Consider the following 20,151-nt stretch of genomic DNA (forward strand, 5'->3'; position numbering starts at 1 on the left):
CTCTTTAAAAAAAAAAAAAAAATCAATAAAAACATATCCTCATCCTCAGATAAAGATTTTTAAGAAATCATAGTGCCCTAGCCAGTTTGGCTTAGTGGCTCGAGTGACAGCCTGCGGACTGAAGGGTCCGGGTTTGGTTCCAGTCAGAGGCACATACCTCGGCTGCAGGCTCCTCCTGGCTCAGGCCCCGGTCGGGGTGCTTGCAGGAGGCAACCAATCGATGCGTTCCTCTCACGGATATTTCTGTCTTTCCCTCTCTCTCTCCTTTGTATTTCCTCTGAAATCTGCACCTGTTTGGACATCTGTAACCCAACAAAGGTTTCTTTGCTCCACACACTAGCCCACCCACGAGACCCACACATCAGTTTCCAGGGGAGGCAGGATGGGGGGAAGGGCAGGGACTGTAGACTTGGTTCCCCTGCCACTGGGGCTAAGCCAGCAGCTCCAGCTAATGTAGAGGTGGAGAAGTTGGGGTCCAGCCCCCAGGGAGGGTAAGAGGCAGAAGCAGCATTGGTGCCCGAAAACCTGGCTCCCTCCCTTGATTGTAGCAGCAGCAGAGATGGATCCATGGCTTCTGACCATAGGGAACCAGAGAACAGTGCCACGTTCTCAAATCTGTCCCCCCACCCCAAGCCATGTCATCCTTCATGGGTGACCCAGACACAGCAGGGACACCCCATCACCACCACCACCACTGCAGGGGTGTAAGTAGCACAGGTAAGAGACAAAGTTGCCCTACAAACAGCCATCTCCTGAAACGAAAGAAAGACCTCTTAAGTATCATCCTGAAATAAGGAAGGTGCTCACTACTTCAGATGCACCACACATTAATCACATGAACAACCAGGTAACACAGTAACAAAGAAAATGACAATTCTTCAGCAATCAAACTCAAAGTCATGGAAGACTGTGATCTAAATGCCAGAGGATTCAAAATCGCAGTCATGACAAAAACCAGGAAGATCCAAGAAAACTCAGAAAGGCAGTTTAAGGAACTCAGGAATAAAATTAGTGAACAGAAGTACTTTACCAAAGTGATCGAGACAATAACCAAATTCTGGAGCTGAAGAATTCAATAAATGAGATGGAAAATGATTAGAAAGCATTGGAAACAAAGCAGACAATATGGAAGAAAATTAATGAACTAAACCATTCATTCTAAACACTGACACCTTGCATTCATTTGTACAATGTGGAAACCTGCCATATTGAATAACAAACACTTCACACACCAGTTTGTCACCCAAAACACTTGGATAACAGAGACCATGTTCTGGAACTTTTAATACCTTTATTTCATCCAGCGCAGTGCTCTGCACACAACAGGAACTTGGGTATTGCTTACCACATAACTTCAGCATAAACAGACTAGTTTTCAGTATAATTTCTCTTGATAGCTAAAAAGTTAACATAATTAAACCACCAAGTTATTTATCCAACAACCACTTACTGATGGCCCAATTTACGCGAGCCCTATGCTGAGCACCAGACAAGATGGAGAAGAACTTGTCTCCCGCCCCCTGCCCCAGACACTCCAGTCAGCTCACCCCCGTCATTCCACTGTGGACCTCTGGGGCCTTCCAGAAGACAGGCTGTCTGCAGATCCACAGCAAGCAAGGAGTGGCTCATATCTTGCACATACCTGTACAAACTTTTGCTTCCAATGTCTGCTGATCCAATGGTGTTTAATATGCACATTTATTTAAAAACATTACTAAATGCACAGTAGCTATCAGTCATTATATATTTTCCCAAGCAAAGAGGTACTGATTAGGAGGGGATTTAAACAAAATATTCATACATTTAAAAAAGTACACATGAAAACATTGTAAATCTCTGATGTGAAAGTTTTAAAGTTTTAAGAAAAGTGAAAGCTTTAAGAGACAAGAAAGCATTTTGGAAAAAGAGACTGTTACAGGAATCTTCAAAGAACTCTTAGCACCTCTAAACCTGTATGTTAGGTACAAATATATTTCCCAGGTTTGCAAAGGACTTAAAATAGTTTTTTTTTATACAGAGAATCGTTATGAACCATCACATTTACAGAGTATAAATACTGACAGGAACCAGATCTTTGCTCATTCAGCTGAGGCTCACCAAAATTCTCTCTCCAAGGGCCTTTACCCCCAAGCATAGCAGATGCCCCCACAAATGGAGAATTGGGCCTGGAGCCCCAATGGGTGGCTACATTATGCTCAACAATTCTTTGAAGTCTCCTGTTTTATCTTTAACATTTTGCAATCCATCCCATAATATAGCTAATTATTTCAAATGTGATCTTCTAAATTATTGAACTGTTTTCTCAAATTTTTCTAGAAAATTAATGCTCAAGGAACATAGGTCATATGTTAAAAAGCAGTATAGACAGTGATTCCCACATATACGTAACGTAACAAAAAAAGTTTATTATGTGTTAGGCAGGAAATGAGAGCAATACTGAGAAGTCTCCCCCTGAGAGTGGAAATAAAACAATCCTTTGAATATCAGTAAGAAACAGTGGATCAGAGCAAAAGCAATTGACCAGACACAGGCAGATGGGAGCCCAGGCCAGTTCAAAGGAGACAAGGCTGAAGGTACTGACATATCTACTGAAAGTGCCAATCAGAAGCTGAGGTGAAGCAGCGAATGGCAGAGAACCTCTAGCATCGTCCACAGGAAGAGGGAACCCTGTTCCATAAACATGGCATCAGCAGGGATGGCCCCACAGGGAGACGGATGCATGAGGCAACTTGCTTCCCTTGCTCAGAATCCATGCTCACCAAGTAACCGGCTGATCACAATCTGGCTTCCCAAGAAGATCTGCCTAAAGGGAGAGAATGATTGAGTTACATATCCCATTGTAAATTTAAATATTAACACTTTTTAAACACATCAGTTACTGTGAGCTTTGTCCATGTGAGTTTGCTATGAGATAGTTCTACTTTCCATGTGCTGACACACCAGGAATATGAAGCTTTAAAGATCTTGGATGCAGCCCTAGCCTGTTTGGCCCAACGGATAGAGCATTGGACTGCGAACAGAAGGGTCCTGGGCTCAATTCCGGTCACGGACACATGCCCGGGTTGTGGGCTCGATCCTCAGGGGTGTGCAGGAGGCAGCTGATCAGTGATTCTCTCTCATCATTGATGTTTCTCTCTCTCTCTCTCCCTCCCTTCTTTTCTGAAATAATAATAAAAAATCTTGGATGCATCCAATTTACCAAGGTGATGCCATCTCATGACTGGCCAGTTGACCTTTCTTAGAAACATCCAGCTTTGCCACCATCAGATTTCTGTGCCCACACTGTCCAATATGGTAGCCACTACCCCATGTGGATATTGGGCATTTGAAATGTGGCTAGTATGAACTGAGATGCACTGTAAGTGTAAAATACCACATTTCCAACACTGTACCAAAAAAAAAAAAAAAATTTAAACCTCCAACTGCTTTTGATAATTACATATTGAAATAATTACATATATATATCATATTGGAATAAATGATATTTTTTCTTTTTTAGATGTGGCTACTAGTAAGTTGAAAATTAGCCGAACTGGTTTGGCTCAGTGGATAGAGCTTCAGCCTGAGGACTGAAGGGTCCCGGGTTTGATTCCAGTCAAGGGCATGTACCTTGGTTGCGGGCACATCCCCAGTAGGGGGTGTGCAGGAGGCAGCTGACTGATCTCTCTCATCGATGTTTCTAACTCTCTATCCCTCTCCCTTCTTCTCTGTAAAAAAATCAATAAAATATTTTTAAAAAAAGAAAGAAAATCACTTATGTGGCTCACATTATATTTCTATTGGGTGTCACTCTTCTATGCCAATAATGACAATGGGATTTTAGAATCAGCACTGCATCCCTTCTATGGAACTGGACTTGTACAGAAGAGGCCCAGTGGAACCCTTCTTACGTTGATATCAATCAAGTAAAATTAAGTGGCCATTTCTTATTACTATAAAAAGGCCAATACAAGTAAGTAGTACTGCAGTACTTGCAAGAGGTGCTGAGTCTTATGCAATTTCCAACTGTGGGAACAAAAGGCTGTGTGGGGTCGAGAGGTCTGGGCTCAAAAGCTGGCCTCTGAGCAGACGTGGTAACCAGGGCCTCAGCCTGCTCAGCGGTGAGGTGCAGATCACCCCAGAGGATTGTGCCTGCACCCAGCTCTGCCTGAATACACATCTGATGTGTGAATGCTACAGCCAAGAAGCTACAGCTTTGATTTCCTAGAAATTTAGCATTATGATTTCCAAAGGATTATAAGGTAAATATCAAAGATAAAATGTGAAAAGGTAGCTTTTTATTTATCAAAAGTTAACAGCAACAGGCACATATTAAAATGAGTATGGCAAAGCCTTTTACAAATGGCTTCACACTCAAGCTTTCTCCCAAGAAAATGGCTGTTGCAACAAACTGTAAACATAATTGATAAACAGTCTTTTACAGTAACAAGGGAAATACAATTGAACTAAAAGAAAGCACTGGTTTTTCTTAAAACTAGATTACAGTTGTGCTTACTATACATAAAACAATTTAAAACAAATTACAAAAGTGGAATGTTTTAAGTTTAAAATTAGTCCTTAGGTTTTTGTCCTAGAAAACATCTGTTCACATCAAAAGGCCCATCAAAGGGTCACGTTTCATCAAAAAAGGGAGGGGGGGAGACAAGAAAACAATGCACTTTTTTCAAATCACAACAAGAAGTTTGGTCACTTAGCTTTGTGCATAGTTTAAGGCAACTGGAGCAATCTGTCACAGCTCCCGCCCCCGCCCCCAGGTGTGGCTGCTCACGTCACATTCTAAAATAAATAAAAGCGTCCATGTCCAATCCTCTCCCACAAGGATAAATAGAACACATGCACAGTCACACATGCACAACATGCACACAGACACACATCCGCCCATCCACACACAACATACCTCTCACTGCAGCGAAAGGGGCTTTAGGACCCTTGCTCTGAAGGACACACTTCCCCATCCCACTTTATTTCAGATTGGCAATACCCTGAGCTGATTATGGTGTTTTACACATTCCACCTTTTCTTGCATGTGCAGGTCAAGTGTACAGGAGTGAAAACAACATGCAATGTCTCCACTGCGGAATCATAATACAGCTAGGACACTGCTCTGCCCCTCCCGCCCAAATTAAAACTAAGCGTTAAAGAGTGCACTGCCAAACAGCACTGGCGGGAAAGCGTGGCGCACGCTGTGGTAGTGCACGGTTTTCAGTGCACAAATAAAACCAGGGCAAACGGGAGGCTGGGTGGCATCCAAAGGAGAAGAAAGGCAAACCAGGGGGAAGGAGCTGCAGTTGAAAGTTTGATCTTTAAAATTCTTAGTGGTTCCTTAGCAATTATGCTCCAAGGCAAATGTAGAACCAGTATTTCAGAGTGGATTTGTAAACATCAAGTCTGGCCAGAGGCGGCAGAGCTGGGCACTTCACATTTCCATTTTTCAGAGACCTTGGAGGGAGGTACAGACACACGAGGCTGCATGAGACTGGTTAGATTCCAAGAGATTTCTGCTGAAAGGTTCAGTTCAAGTTTCATGTTCGCAGAGTAGATGCTGTGAGCAACACCTGGCACTCGGCAGAACTTCCTTTGCGTCTCCTTTGGAGTCACGCCTGCAGGCTTTGCAGATCAGGTTTCACACGCGGCCGCATCCATATTGCTGTGTTCAGGCCTCATAATTAAAAAGTGGGTTCAAGTGGCCGGCAGAGGAAATCCTGGCATCATCCACCTGGAAACCTGCAGCCGAGTCAGTTCCCTCACCTCCAGCCCCCATGCCACCTTCTAACCTCCAGGAGGCAGCCTGTCCCCGGTTCTGGGTTTGACAACAGGTTTCCTGAGGTAATACTATGAGTTCAGCTCCTCGAGTGCAGCTTCGCTGTCCTCACTGCTGGGCTGTTCTCTCTGCAGTCCCTTCCAACTGGCTTTGTTCAGCCCCACGTGTCCGAGCATCGTCTGGGACAGCCTGGTATTGGAAAACCTGGCCCATTCCGTGAATAAAGGCTCCACTAGGTATGTCATAAAACCTTAAGAAAAAAAGAGAAAAAGGCATCAACGCATGTTCTGAAACTTTATTTTTTAAAAATATACTCTTATTGATTTCAGAGAGGAAAGGAGGGAGAGATAGGAAGGTCAATGATGAGAGAGAATCACTGACGAGCTGTCTCCTGCACGCCCCACAATGGGGATGGAGCCGGCCAACCTGGCCATGTGCCCTGACTGGGAATCGAACTGTGACCTCCTGGGTCAGAGGTCGATGCTCAATCACTGAGCTACGCTGGCTGGGCTGAAACTTTATCTTTAAAACGTCTCTACAGTGTTTACTCTCAAGTCCTGTTCCAATGTTACCTAAACCTTATTTTTCAAAAGGTTTTTTGTGTATAAATTTACAAGTCTTTTCTGAAGAATCTATTTCTTAAGCAAATTAAGGGTGAACTGACAAATATATCAAACCGTTCTGATGGCTCCTCTCAGCTGCACAACCGCGTCCTTTTATGGAAGCAAACGAGGCCATGCTGGCTGAGGACGGGAAGCGCCAAGCAGGGGCGTCGCCAGGAGGCGGCTGGAGGCCAAGAGGGGGCTACGCCAGCACTGCGGACGAGGCGAGAACGGCAGGGGAGCAGGGGTGCCCCTCTTTACACCCGCAGGGATGGTAATCTTCACACTGAGTCTGATTACAATAAGACATTTTATTTTTTTTATTTTTTTAATCCTCACCCAAGGACATTTTCCCATTGATTTTTAGAGAGAATGGGAGAGAGAGGGAAAGACAGAGAGAAACATCGATGTGAGAGAAACACATCAATTGGTTGCCTCCCGCATACACCCCGACCAGGGCCCATTCTGGGGAGGAGCCTGAAACCAAGGTGTGTGCCCTTGACCGGAATCGAACCTGGGACCCTTCAGTCCCCAGGCCGATGCTCTATCCACTGAGCCAAACTGGTTAGGACTATAAGCCCTTTTATTTAACTTAGAATCACATAAGCCCAAATTTCTGACAAAAATTATGAGTCTAAAAAGAACAGAGGAGATTAAAGCAATTATTAAAGTGGACATCAAAAGTGTACCAGGGTCCTACTTTATAAATACCTCCTATACTGATCTCCTTAATTCATAGTCAGAAAAGGAGTGATTTCAGGGCTGTCTGCATCTCCAGTGTACTTTATGTCTGATTTAATGCTACAGAGTATCTTACACCGGGAGGTGGGGGCGGGCGGAGGGGAAGCCTCCCAGAAAATGCCTCATCAATGAAATAATGTATATTAGGAGAAACAAATAACATTATCTTCCTAACATTTTTAAAAAAATATATTTTATTTTTTACAGAGAGGAAGGGAGAGGGATAGAGAGTTAGAAACATCGATGAGAGAGAAACATCGATCAGCTGCCTCCTGCACACACCCCCACTGCGGATGTGCCCACAACCCAGGTACATGGCCTTGACCGGAATCGAACCTGGGACCCTTCAGTCCGCAGGCCGATGCTTTATCCACTGAGCCAAACTGGTTAGGGCTATCTTCCTAACTTTTGATCTGTTAAGGACAGGGAAAATGTACATCCAAATTCTATCACTGCTTGTGTAAGCCAGCTTTTAATTTTTCTTCTCTAAAACCTTGTCTTTGCAGCAAAAGACCAAGTTGACCATAGAAAACACAGGTTCCATTCAGCCAACAAATCTCACTAGAGCAGGCAGCACCCAATACTGTTAATTAGAAAAGTCAGGTATGGTCTGATGGTTGACTTTCCTTAAGTGTACAAGTGCTGGAATCTGAAATAGCAGCCAGGTCAGAAATAAGGCTTTCTTCCATTTCTTCTGTTTCCCTCACACACAGCAGCTGAGAACCTACTATGTGCCAGCACTGCCTTGGGTGGCCGGGGTAGAGCAGTGAATAAGGCCACAGATCTGCCCTCAAGGAGTTGCGTTCTGTGAGAAGGAGACAAACACAAAAAGATGCCTCCACAGCACCGAACGGCAGCTTTGGGTGCCGTCCTCACACCAGGGCCAGGCAGGGCCAGCCACCCAGCGCCGTCTCTTCCAGGGGCCACGCTCAGGCACAAGCAGCTGGAGTTTTGCACCAAACGCAGAGCCTCATGATCACGGGCTTCCCATGACTCCTCCTTCCAAATGGGTGCCTCTAATATCAAACACATTAACTACCACTTCTGGCTCTGTGTTAACCTAAAATGTATTTTAGGTCTTAAGTAGCTGATGAAAATGAATAGGCTGGGGCGTGGACACAGCCATGCAGCACCTGCGCGGAGGGCAGGACTCCGCCAGCTGCTCAGCCGCCTGTGAATCTGCTGACCTGCACTAGCCACGCGCTCGAGCATCCGCACAGGCCCTATGGACGCCTGGCCAAATGCTTTGCTCTTACCAGTACGTGATATTCTCGGTCAAGGAAACTAGTATTCCCATCACAGAAGGAAACGCTATTAATGAAACATGACTTCTATGTACTGACTGTGCTGGCTCCCAGTAATCACTGCTTAGTACAGAATCTGTTCTAACAGCCACATGACTTACTGCAGAAATAGAATCTTCCTAAGCCCCCTTTACCTGGGGATTGACATCAGAAAGCCCAACCCCTGTTAACTGTATTAACTGGGCAAACAAACTATCTGAACAAGAGAATACCAGCATCACTTGTCCCGTGGTGGTTGTGGAGTCAGGAGATGTGAACTATTACTATCATTTACCTATCCCTGCCCCTCTGATAATCCATTCCAGAATTTTCCAACACTGACAAGACCTACAGAACAGTTTAAGGCAGTGGTTCTCAACCTGTGGGTCGCGATCCCTTTGGGGGTCGAACGACCCTTTCACAGGGGTCGCCTAAGACCATCGGAAAACACATATATAATTACATGTTGTTTTTGTGATTAATCACTATGCTTTAATTATATTCATTTTGTAACAATGAAATTTGGGGTCACCACAACATGAGGAACTGTACTGAAGGATCTCGGCATTAGGAAGGTTGAGAACCACTGGTTTAAGGTATCTGGCTCCTTTTCCCTTTTAAATACTACATCTTTTAGAAACCTCATTTGCAAGTTCTCCCATTAGGCAAAGCCATTCAGAGTAGCTAGAGTGAGCTGGCGACCCATTCCCCTGGCCTCCGTTCCCTCTATTCTTTCACATTTGAAGACAAGTCTCCTTGAGAGCCAGAGCAGATCTACGTCCTGTCTTACCCTCTGAAAACCTAAGTTTTCCTGGCTGAGCCGCGTTCCCACCTCCCCCACCCCCGTCTGTGCCACACCCCCTTCCCACAGACTCATCTCCACCATCCCTCCGCAGGCAAGTCAGATACTACCCACTGTCTTCCACACGGGACCCTTTGCCGTGACACAGGAATTACATTTCTGAATCTGAGCCTAACGCAGTCCTCTTTTCAGAGTCTTATGCCACAGTATTATGCTATCTTCTGACTTTCTAGAAACTTTATCTTTCTAAAATCTGTGTACACATTTCACTATGTTCAGTCCAATACTCAAAGGCCCTACTGCATACCAGCGACCAAAATTAGTCATTCCTCGAAACCTTGCTGGGTTACCCCACACGCCCGGCCCACGCCTGTCTTTCCTGCCACCACTGCACAGCGCCCATCACAGCAGCCTCCTAATGCTTCTTCCTCCAGCTACGGTCCCTCATGGCTCTCAGCGCCTCAGCCCTGCTGCAGCGCTGGCTCAGGGGCACGTCACAAAGGCCAGGAGGGCCCTGAGAGCCCGGGAGAGGACGCTGCCTGCCCGGAGGACAGGACAAGGGAAAGGAGCCCATGAGGCTGAAGGCGCAGCGTGGACGTGGGGGCCCCTGGAGGGTCCTAGGCTGCTCTGGGTAAATGAAGGCAAGTTGTTGGGGCGAAGACTGAAGGGACAAATCGAGGCACGATCTCAAGAGGCCCGTGGGAGAGGTGGAGGAGGTACTGTGACCACCGGCCGTGATAACCAAGAGGAGGCAGTGCCAACTGCTCTCACATCACACTCAGCACAGGGGTCCCCTTTCATGCCCCAGAATTATGCAAAAAGCTTCCACGAGGCAAAAGCGTATTTCCACCTTAGAAGGCTCAAAAAAGGAGCTGTTACATGTTCTGCAAAAATTATGTTTTACAACCTATAGTTAAATGAGAGTAATTATAAGAGCAAAATAAGACAAGACTAAAATTTTAGATTGTTTAAATGAGCATAATCGTAATATCCTATATTTCAAGTGTCTCTTTTTCTTGACAAAGTTACAATCAGTGGCACTTTTCTAACTGGCCCGTATCTACGAATAGTTACCAATCTGGATGTTGGCAATAGATTCAGTCTGACGATCACAAAATGGACTCACACCCAGCTGGTACTTCTTCTCGATGTCTCCTAGAAATTAACGAGAGACAGACTGTTACTGTGGAGCACACCTACCGCCTGTAGCTGAAGCCCACAGCTCGCCTGTCCGTTCCTTAGAAAAAGGCAACGCATTTACTCCCCGGGAGAAGAGCCTCCCAGGTGGTCCTCCGCGTCACTCACACATGGCAAAGCCGGTCTCCAATGGAGGGGGAAGACTTCTACCGGGTGTGTTACCCCAACATGTGGTTCTGCCAGCATTTTAATTTAAATCCTAGGTTTCTAAAAGGAAGGTGCATGAAATGAAGATCCTTGGTTCCTGGGTTTAAATCACAAAAACATCTTATATGGCCACGCCCTCCACACAGGACAGGAGGAGTAAGGTCAGCAAAATCTCCAACCTGATGGATGCCGATTCATAAAAGCAGGCACACACATCTGACGATTTGGAGAGAACTGCTAATTTACAAAACATGCTCAGGCCGAAACCGGTTTGGCTCAGTGGATGGAGCGTCGGCCTGCGGACTGAAGGGTCCCAGGTTCGATTCCGGTCAAGGGCATGTACCTGGGTTGCGGGCACATCCCCAGTGGGAGATGTGCAGGAGGCAGCTGATCGATGTTTCTCTCTCATCGATGTTTCTAACTCTCTATCACTCTCCCTTCCTCTCTGTAAAAAATCAATAAAATATATTAAAAAAAAAAAAAACGAAAACAAAAAAAAACATGCTCAGTCTGTTCGTTATTGGTTATCTGTGAATCTACTGTAAATTGTCACTAAAAATATCAAATATCTACCACTAGCCTCCTATAAATGTCCGAGTTATTTTATTCATATGATGCTAAGAAAATGAGCTGAGTAGATTAATTAGCATTCAATACTGTAACTTGCCTTGATGGAAGAATTCCTCTGTTACTTTTTCACTCCACTGCTTGCTTAATTCCCAGGTCCGACACGGGTTACAAATATCAGCACATTTCAAAGCCATCTAGCAAGCAAAACAGTAATGTTGTTTTAAGAAAAAAGTAAAATTCCAAAGGTAATAAGTTTAAATCTACTCTAATAGTGGCAAAACAACACCTTTAAAAAAAGAGAAAATACTGCAACAGAAAATTCATTTTTTATGTTACTTTTATGACCCTATTAGGTCTACCAACCATTTCTCCAGAAATGCTGCAAGACTGCAAACCTAACTGTACAGCCACGCACATGGCCTGGAGTGACCAGGAAGTTACAAATAATTACCCAATTCCTGTCAATTTCTTTTCTTAAACTTTAATAAGTGAGAACTTATTAAAACAAAATGCTCTTGCAAAACCTGTTTTTGTTAGGAATCCCGAGTGTGAACAATGCCAATCGACGGTGCTCTCCGGGGGAGGGGGCTCTCCCTCCGGGAAGGAAACCCCACAATCTCTCAGACGTAACGTAACCACTCTGAACACGACACTAGAATATTTCATCTTTAGTCTAATAGTCACATGATTTACCCCAGAAACAGAATCTTTCCAAGCCCCGTTTTACCTGTAAAACCAAATGCCTATGTCTGGCATCTTCCAGGCATAAGTCACCTCTATCCAAATGGGACCTGAACAACGACAGATACTCGTTTTGGCGACTGATGTCTGTGGCCAATATCAGAGCACCTATCTGAGTCTCCATTTGTTTCCTGGAATTAGAAAAATATAAAAAGAAAATACAAGACTTTCAATTAAATAGTTACTTATTAATTTCTTCCTTAAACTTAATATTCAGAAAACTCTATAGAGCCCTAATATATTCTATTTGCCACACAACTTTTAACCTATCACAAAAAATGAATTTTAAATAATGCATAAAAAAACTACTAAAATAATCAAAACTAAAACCAAGAGTTTGTAGAAATACTAATATGCAAACATCCTCAAAAGAGTGCCTTTTATTTTTCCAGCCAAGGTGGAATTATTTGCCTATAAAAAACAATAAGATTGGTATATTTTCTGTGAAAATTCTTTGCTGGGATGTGCTGAGGGTAAACAACTCTGGGTTTCTTTCCTGGTGCCTGCGATCTGGAAAGCAGAAGGAAGTTTCAAAAGGAGGGAAAAGAGCCCATCCAACAACCGACTCCTATAGATATTTTGACTAAAATGTCCAATTAAATCCTGATGAAATCCCACCAAAATGTTTGAGAAAGTTTAGATTCAATTATATGTATAGTTCAGCAGTTGTATATAGCTGTATATGTATACTCAAGAGTCAATCATCTAAATGACTACCCAAATTTTCTGGAAGGTAAAAGGTAACATGTTAATATAAATTAAAAAAAATATATATATATATATATATATATGCCGAACCAGTTTGGCTCAGTGGACAGAGCATTAGCCTGCGGACTCAGGGGTCCCAGGTTCGATTCCGGTCAAGGGCATGTACCTTGGTTGCGGGCACATCCCCACTGGGGGGCGTGCAGGAGGCAGCTGATCGATCTCTTTCATTTATGTTTCTGGCTCTCTATCCCTCTCCCTTCTTCTCTGTAAAAAAATCAATAAAATATATTTTAAAAAAATGATATTTTAGCCCTGGCAGGTGTGGGTCAGTGGTTAGAGTACTGGCCTGAGTACTGAAGGGTCCCAGGTTTGATTACCTGGTAAAGGGCTCGTTGGGTTGCAGGTTCAATCCCTGGCCCTGGCTGGGGCTCACATGGGAGGCAACAAATCGATGTGCCTTTCTCACATCGATGTCTGTCTGTCTCTCTCCCCTTCCCTTCCACTGTCTAAAAATCAATGAAAAAAATCTTTCATGAGGAATAACAACAAAACAAACAAAAAAACCATGATATTAAAAAAACAAAACTGTCTCAAATCAAATAACAGGAGAAATAAACTTAAAAAAAAAAATTCCTGCTTTTTTTCTGGCTGGGTGGCTCAGTTGGTTGGAGCGTGATCTTGTAAACCAAAAAGGTTATGGGTCCATCCCCAATTGGGGCATGTGCCAGAGCAACCTATCAGTGTTTCACATAGATGTTTCTTTCTTTCTTTCTCTATCTCTTCCTTTCTTTCTTTCTCTCCCTCCCTCTCTCTCACTCCCCCCCCCCCTTTCCTTCCGCTCTCTCTAAAATCAATAAACATATCCTTGGGTGAGGATTAAAATAAAATAAAATACAATAAAATAAAAACCTGCCTTTTATTTCAATGGGCCATAGCAAACATTATCTTTGTATAATGATCAGAGCTGTCAATAAATTAAAAGGCTCACAATATTGAAATACAGAAAAAAAACAACATCCAAAGAATGCTGTTGTGTAGAGTTCCTGTTTCAGTTTTTACTTGTATTAAATCTAAGAATTTAACAGGGGTTCATTATCAAATGCAAAACATGATTAAAAGGCATAACAAAGCACACATTTTAATCTACCTTAGTCAAGGAAAAGATACTTTCTGTATACAAAGACTGTATGGTTAAGCAACTTTTATATTTGGACTCAGCAAGAAATAATTTTACTTACCGGAAGTACTGTCATAACTCCAAATGGTATCCATGAATAAAGAGTTTAAAAAAATAAAAAATAAAGTCCAGCTTTTTTCTTATGATCATTACACAAAACACTCAAGTTTTTAAATCATGAAAGGGAAAAAGGAAAGAACTGTGATAGTAACTTAAATTTTAATACCCAGTTTCATGCCTCACCTTTTTGCTAGAATTACTTGGTTTACATAACCACTGACACGGTTTTCCTAAGGCATCTTCTCTGTGAGGCAGTCACTATTAAACCTTTGCTTATGGGCAATGACATGAGAGTTTGTTAGCAACCTCCGTCATGTTGGGCTCATTCACATTAATGCTCTTTATTAGGCTTTCAAATGGCCTGCTTAACATTAAATGATCTATTTTAAAAAGTTAGTATTTTCTGTTCTTTCCAGTCATTATTTTATCCTATAGCTCCAGAAGTGACCTATAGCTGCAGGATTTTTACTTCTTATCAGTTTTGAAGCTTTATTTTTAATAAATCTATTTATTATACAGAATGTTTACTTTCTATTTATTTCTAGAACTTAAGGTTTTGTTTAAATTAGCACAAAATGGAAATATGTTATACTATTTATATAAATAAGCAGTAAACTGTGATTGAACCATTGTGCGTTTGGAATGAGTTTTATATAGTACTCAAATCCATGGGATGATCTTTCATAATAATTCACTAAAAATATCCTATTAACTGTACTGTAGAACAGGTTTAAATTACTAAAATTTTTATATAAATTTTTAAAATAAAATAATTTACCCATTAAATTTAACAACCCCTCCCCCCAAACCTGAAAATTATGGAACACTTGAACATAATAATGTAATTTTAAACCTTATAAAATTGTTTTGCCAGGTTAATTTTCATAGTTCACAGCAAATTAAATTTGTCTGAATCCAGCCTACCTGCTCTCTAACGGCATATGTGAGAATAAACCGGATTCTCTCAATAACCCCACGGCAGATCTCCAGTGGTGGTTTTCCAGGACTGAGGTATTCTACAGGGAAAAAAAAAAAAAAAAAAAAGCATATTTGAGTTATTTAATGGTAATAAATCTCTTTCTGAACATAAAGAATTATTTGGGAGTAATATTAATCTGGTTAAAATCCTAACATTTGTTAACCACTTTCACTTCTTGAAAACATGAAACATTTTCAGGAATGCAAGAATATTAAATGTTGATGATAAAATGGCACTAACCTTGTATAAAGTTGCCAAGTAATGGTTAGTTTTAATAAGGAAAGGTTGATTAACACCTGGATGATCCAGATCATGCGTGGCAGCTGCAATTAAGCTCAGCAAGACATCCCAAGGAGTTACGGAGTTGGCAAGCTGATGTTGACAAAAGAAGATTAATTACAGTCATATTTGAAATCAACTCTGTCCCACTGCAACAGGTTTCAATTAGCCCCAAAATGGCAGTGTTGCCAGTGCCCTCCCGTCCTGGTTTTCAGACTGTTGGCTAAAGCCGCCAGGGCCTGCTGGGCTGGCCTCCTCAGACACTGAGAGGGCAGATCGGACAGCTCGTCCTTCCACAGCTTCATTTTAAACAAGCTTAATCACAATGGCAAAGTACAAGCCATCTCAAAAAAGATGGCTTTTTCAAATATTTGAAAAAAAAGAATAGTTCTGAAGCAATAAACACAGGTTTGTATGTTTTTATTACCACAGCCATTACAGCAAACAGAAAAGACCTATGAGGTTAAATTTTTTTTATTATAAGAACACTTAACATGAGATCTACCCTCTTAACAGATTTTTATCAACCAACTAACTAGAGGCCCCATGCACCAAATTCATGCAAGAGTAGGCCTTCCTCCCCCGGCTGCCGGCTCCGGCTTCCCTCTGGTACCCGGGGCCCAGGCTTCTCTCGCAGTCCCGGCTTCATCTGGAAGGTTGTCCGGAAGGATGTCTGGTCTAATTAGCATATTATGCTTTTATTATTATAGAAGACTGTGGAGAAGCACAAAACTTGGTCGGAATGTCTGTAAGGAGGATTCTCCGAAAGGTCTTTCAGGGGATCCAGACTTTTCCAAACAAGTCCCATCCCTGGGGTGTTTTGCTAGAATCTCTGTTTAGTCTTTTACACCCGACCGTGTAGAAGCATATACTTTCTCAAGGACACTTACCCTGCTGATTGTAGCTAGAGGTTAATTTTAGATCAAGCTGTTCTGACAATAAAAGCCAAAGGAGGCAGGCGAACAGGGCTATTTGGCGGCGATAGCCAAGCAGTACCTTAGCCCCCTCTTTCACAGAAACGTGTATTAGAGTAATTATTCATCCGTCGTTCAGGGTCTGCCGGTCCGCCCCGGCGAAGTGGTGCCCCGTGTGAGGCTGACCTGCAATTGTTTACTGGATCCCAATTAAGAATCTAAAAATGAGGTTATTCTGAGGCCCCACGGGCTACAGAGGCTACTGGGTCATCAGAGAGCAGAGTCCTCGTCCAGTCTGAACTCAAGCCTCTCCCAGTGGATGGCACACTCAGAACAGCGAACACAATGTGCACACATCAGAAAAGGCAATCTTGCAAGCTAACAATTACACTGCTGCTCCGAATCATCATTATTAATCTTACTCGATACAATAAAATAATCACAGAAAAAAGTTTGTTACCTGACTGAAAATTTCAGTGATAAAAAACAACCATCTTGCTACATGTACCGTCTGCTTTTCATGAATCCCTTCTCATTACTGGGCCACTGCTCCTCATCTCAGGCCCAACTCCCCTGACCACCCCATCACCCCTCTTCTCTGCCTGCAGCCTCTCCCTGGCCATGGCTGATTTGTGTTCCTACAGCACTTCACATGTCCGGCCATGATAACACTCAGCAGGACATGCTTTTCCTGAGGGAACGTTAGGTCAATGCTCTCTAAACTTGCATGACCCTGTGCCCTGGCAATAAACAATGTGATCATACACCACCAATGTTGGTACACTTACTTATAGATCATGATACTGAACTAACATACATTACACATGATAAAGATGAAAATGGAAACATTTTAATTTAGATAAATTTTGACTCCAATTTTAATATTCTCTTTCTATGCCAGAATGAATCTTTTTCCACCCTTGTGTCAAGTTCATTTCAGTCTGAAAAAGAAAACTAAAACTCAACATCTAAGGGCTTGAATCCCCTGGAAAACTGTAAGCTGTCAGAAGGCCAAGAATATTTATTATTTATTTTTGTATTGCTTATAATTGGTATGTGGAGAAGTTCAAAGAATGGGGAGAAGTTGTTGAAGAAAATTATTTCTTCAGGATTTGTGACAGCATTTAAAAAATAGATTTTTAAAGCCTGGCTCACTAATCAAGAGGAACGAAGGCACACTCTCGGAGCACCCTGCACACAGAGCAACCTCCCCTCCCAACCCAGAACATGTGGGCAAGGCTGTGGATATCTTATCAACAAATAATTAAGCAACATGCAAATGTTATATTCTTATGGTAACTACAACAGAGGGAAGTGGCAGAAGAATAGATATGTACTATCCTGGGAGAATCCAGTGATCCAGAATTAAACTAAAAAAAAAATTCATGTATGATTACACATGACATCAAACAATCTCAGGTAGATTAAAGAGTGAATCATTAACATGAGAAACATGAAAAGAAAAAAACAATCTTTAAAAGTTCTGTTTGATTTCTCTCCTATATGTCAGACTCTTACCCACCTGTCTATCAGGCACCCATTTGGATATCGCACAAATATGTGCCTTTGTTCCTCTTGATTAGTGAGCCATGCTTTAAAAATCTGTATTTTTTAAATTTGTCTCCAGATTCAAACCGGAAGTTCCCATCTCTACCCTCCCTGCCCCAAACGCTCCTTCTCCTGCCTTCTTCTCAGGAGCCTCCAGCTCTACCACCTGCCTAGCCTGCCCACACAGCCTCCATCACTCCCCTCCATGGCTCCTCTCCCTGCACAGCTTCCTAAATGCACTGGACACCAGACCCCAGTCCTTCTAATTCTAAGCGGCCCTCCCAGCCCCACCCGTCCCACCCAGGACTGTGTGCCCACCCCCTCGAGGAGCCCTGAAGCAGCGCCAGGCGTTCATGTTCACACAGCAGCCAGCTCCCTACTCCCTCAGGGGCAGGCTTCAATGCAGGTGGGTGTCAGACAGCCCCAGGGATCTGGCCCTCGCTGGGCCTCCTGCAGCTGCTCCCTCAGCACCCCCCCCCCCACCCCAATTCTCCAGTAGCTGCGCCTACAGATACAGCCTGTTTTGGAAACTTGATCCTGCTAGATCTCAGTCCTGTGAAGGAAACTTCTGATTCTGAGTCAAGTCACTAACTTAGGGAAAAGTATTTGAAATAAAGCAGAGACGCTCTGAGGATCGTCACCTGCTGTCATGTCAGCGCCTCACCTTGGGTTCTCGTAGGTAACAGTGCATGGCCTGAGTGACGTCCGCAGCGTGGACGGCGTTGTGGTACGGGTTCTGACTGTGGTAATCTTCTTGAATCATAACTGCAACGAAGGAAAGCCCCCCACCCCCCCTTAATGGTAAATGGCGGCATGGACAAGTAAACTGTGATAATCACAGTTCCCACGGACACTGTCCATGTGGCATCAGTTAACTGTTCAGGTTCAGAGAGATGATACTCACCCACACTCACATGGATACCTAAAGAATCAATACCATTTTGACTCATAACTTGTTTGAAACTTTTTAAAAATGTATGTTTTTATTGATTTTTAGAGAGAGAAAGGGAGAGGGAGATAGAAACATCAATGATAAGAGACAATCATCCATCAACTGGCTGCCTCCTGCATGCCGCCTACTGGGAATCGAGCCCTGACCTGGGATCAAACTGGTGACCTCTTGGTTCACGGGCTGATGCTCAACCACTGAGCCACACTGGCCAGGCTTGTTTGAAACTTAAATGAGGAAGTATTCATGTCAAAATTATAAAATACTTTCTCTTTTAAAATGTGAATGAGAGACCAAAAGAATCTCAGTTTAGTAAAAAAGTACCATTCAACAAGTATTTATTGTGCCAGATACTGTTCTAAGTGGTACTAGAAATTCATCAGTGAACAAAAATCTTTATGACACTGAAACAGTGCAAATACTGTGTCTATGAAAGTGACCCCGTGGGCACTTCATCACGCGGTGGGTTTTGGACCTGGAATTTGTTTTTCAGTTTGTAGGGATGGACCTGATGCTAATCTTCTTTCTCCCTCTGTGTCTGTTATGCTATCACAAAAAGGTGCGCCAGAATTAGCAGGAGAGCTACCCGTGGTGCCAGCGAATCTGCATGGGGATGGAGGGTGGGGGGCCAACAGCAAGACATGCTAAAACCTAGAGGTCTCTGAGGAACATGCCAGCCCCAAGGTGGTGATTGTAATCCATCCGTGAGCGGGAAAAAGACTTGGGATTCTGTATTTACTTTAAACCCATCATTTAAAATAGCCTTTTAAGTACTTTTGTACCATCTATTTTTGTATGTGTTTTATAATTTATATAATATACTAGTACAGTATCACAGGCAGACGATTTATAAATAAATGTGCATTAAAAGTTTCTCAAGCCCTGGCTGGTTCAGCCTGCAGACTGAAGGGTCCCAGGTTCGATTCCGATCAAGGGCACATTGCCCGTGTTTCCAGCTCAATCCCCGGTAGAGGGCGTGCAGGAGGCAGCTGATCAGTGATTCTCTCTCATCACTGATTATTTCTCTTTCTCTCCCCCTCTCCCTTCTTCTCTGAAATCAGTAAAAATGTATTTTTAAAAAGTTGCTAGGTAATAAATTTATCTTAGTTTAGAACTTAAGAGGAAAGAAAACATTGTCTTCTTCCTTTAAAAAAAAAGAAAGACTCCGCATGCTATGCTACCAATTTTTTCCTAACATGTTTCTTTATTCGGTGAAAAGCTTCAACTTTCCCCTAAGCAGAGCAGTCTTAGGTAAATGCTACCCTGCACGTTTAAACATATTCCAAATAATCTTTCAAGTTTACTGTCAAATTAAGAGACCTAAGTGCAATGTACCCCATCTTCAAAGTTTTACCCTTCAAACACTTAGAAAAGGGCAGAGATGTGGCATCTTTGTCAGGAAATCGTGGCTGATGTAGACCTGACTGCAGAGTCATCCCAATTCCTCCCCAGGCCCCAACCCTGGGCTCCGAGGCTCCGTAGCTCTCACCCCAGGTGCAGTCCATTTCCACCTGCCCTGCCCGGCTGCTGGCACAGGTGGGAAGTGAAGGGGGCCAAGGTCACCAGCTCTCTCTGGAAACTGAACACCACTTTGAACAAGCTCAGCTTATCCTATCCTATATAATAAAACCCTAAGATGTAAATCGACTGAATGGCAGGATGACCAGTCGCTATGACACACACTGACCCAGGA

The 20,151-nt window shown here is 43.0% G+C and overlaps 1 protein-coding gene across 1 annotated transcript in view; it reads right to left on the minus strand.

Moving 5' to 3' along the window:
- Window positions 1-4,255: 4,255 nt before the first annotated feature.
- PDE7A (phosphodiesterase 7A) overlaps window positions 4,256-20,151 on the minus strand; it is a 91,299-nt gene continuing 75,403 nt past the window's right edge. Inside the window, exons 7-13 of the mRNA XM_081111239.1 lie at window positions 18,174-18,274; window positions 15,009-15,140; window positions 14,714-14,805; window positions 11,831-11,975; window positions 11,201-11,297; window positions 10,264-10,344; window positions 4,256-6,011 (exon numbers count right to left, since the gene is read on the minus strand). Of these exons, the coding sequence (XP_080967365.1) occupies window positions 5,833-6,011; window positions 10,264-10,344; window positions 11,201-11,297; window positions 11,831-11,975; window positions 14,714-14,805; window positions 15,009-15,140; window positions 18,174-18,274 (827 nt within the window). The 3' untranslated portion in view covers window positions 4,256-5,832. The remainder of the gene's footprint in view (window positions 6,012-10,263; window positions 10,345-11,200; window positions 11,298-11,830; window positions 11,976-14,713; window positions 14,806-15,008; window positions 15,141-18,173; window positions 18,275-20,151) is intronic.

The sequence above is a fragment of the Myotis nattereri genome (assembly GCF_964212035.1).
Source record: "Myotis nattereri genome assembly, chromosome: 17".
In the NCBI taxonomy this organism is placed as follows: Eukaryota; Metazoa; Chordata; class Mammalia; order Chiroptera; family Vespertilionidae; genus Myotis; species Myotis nattereri.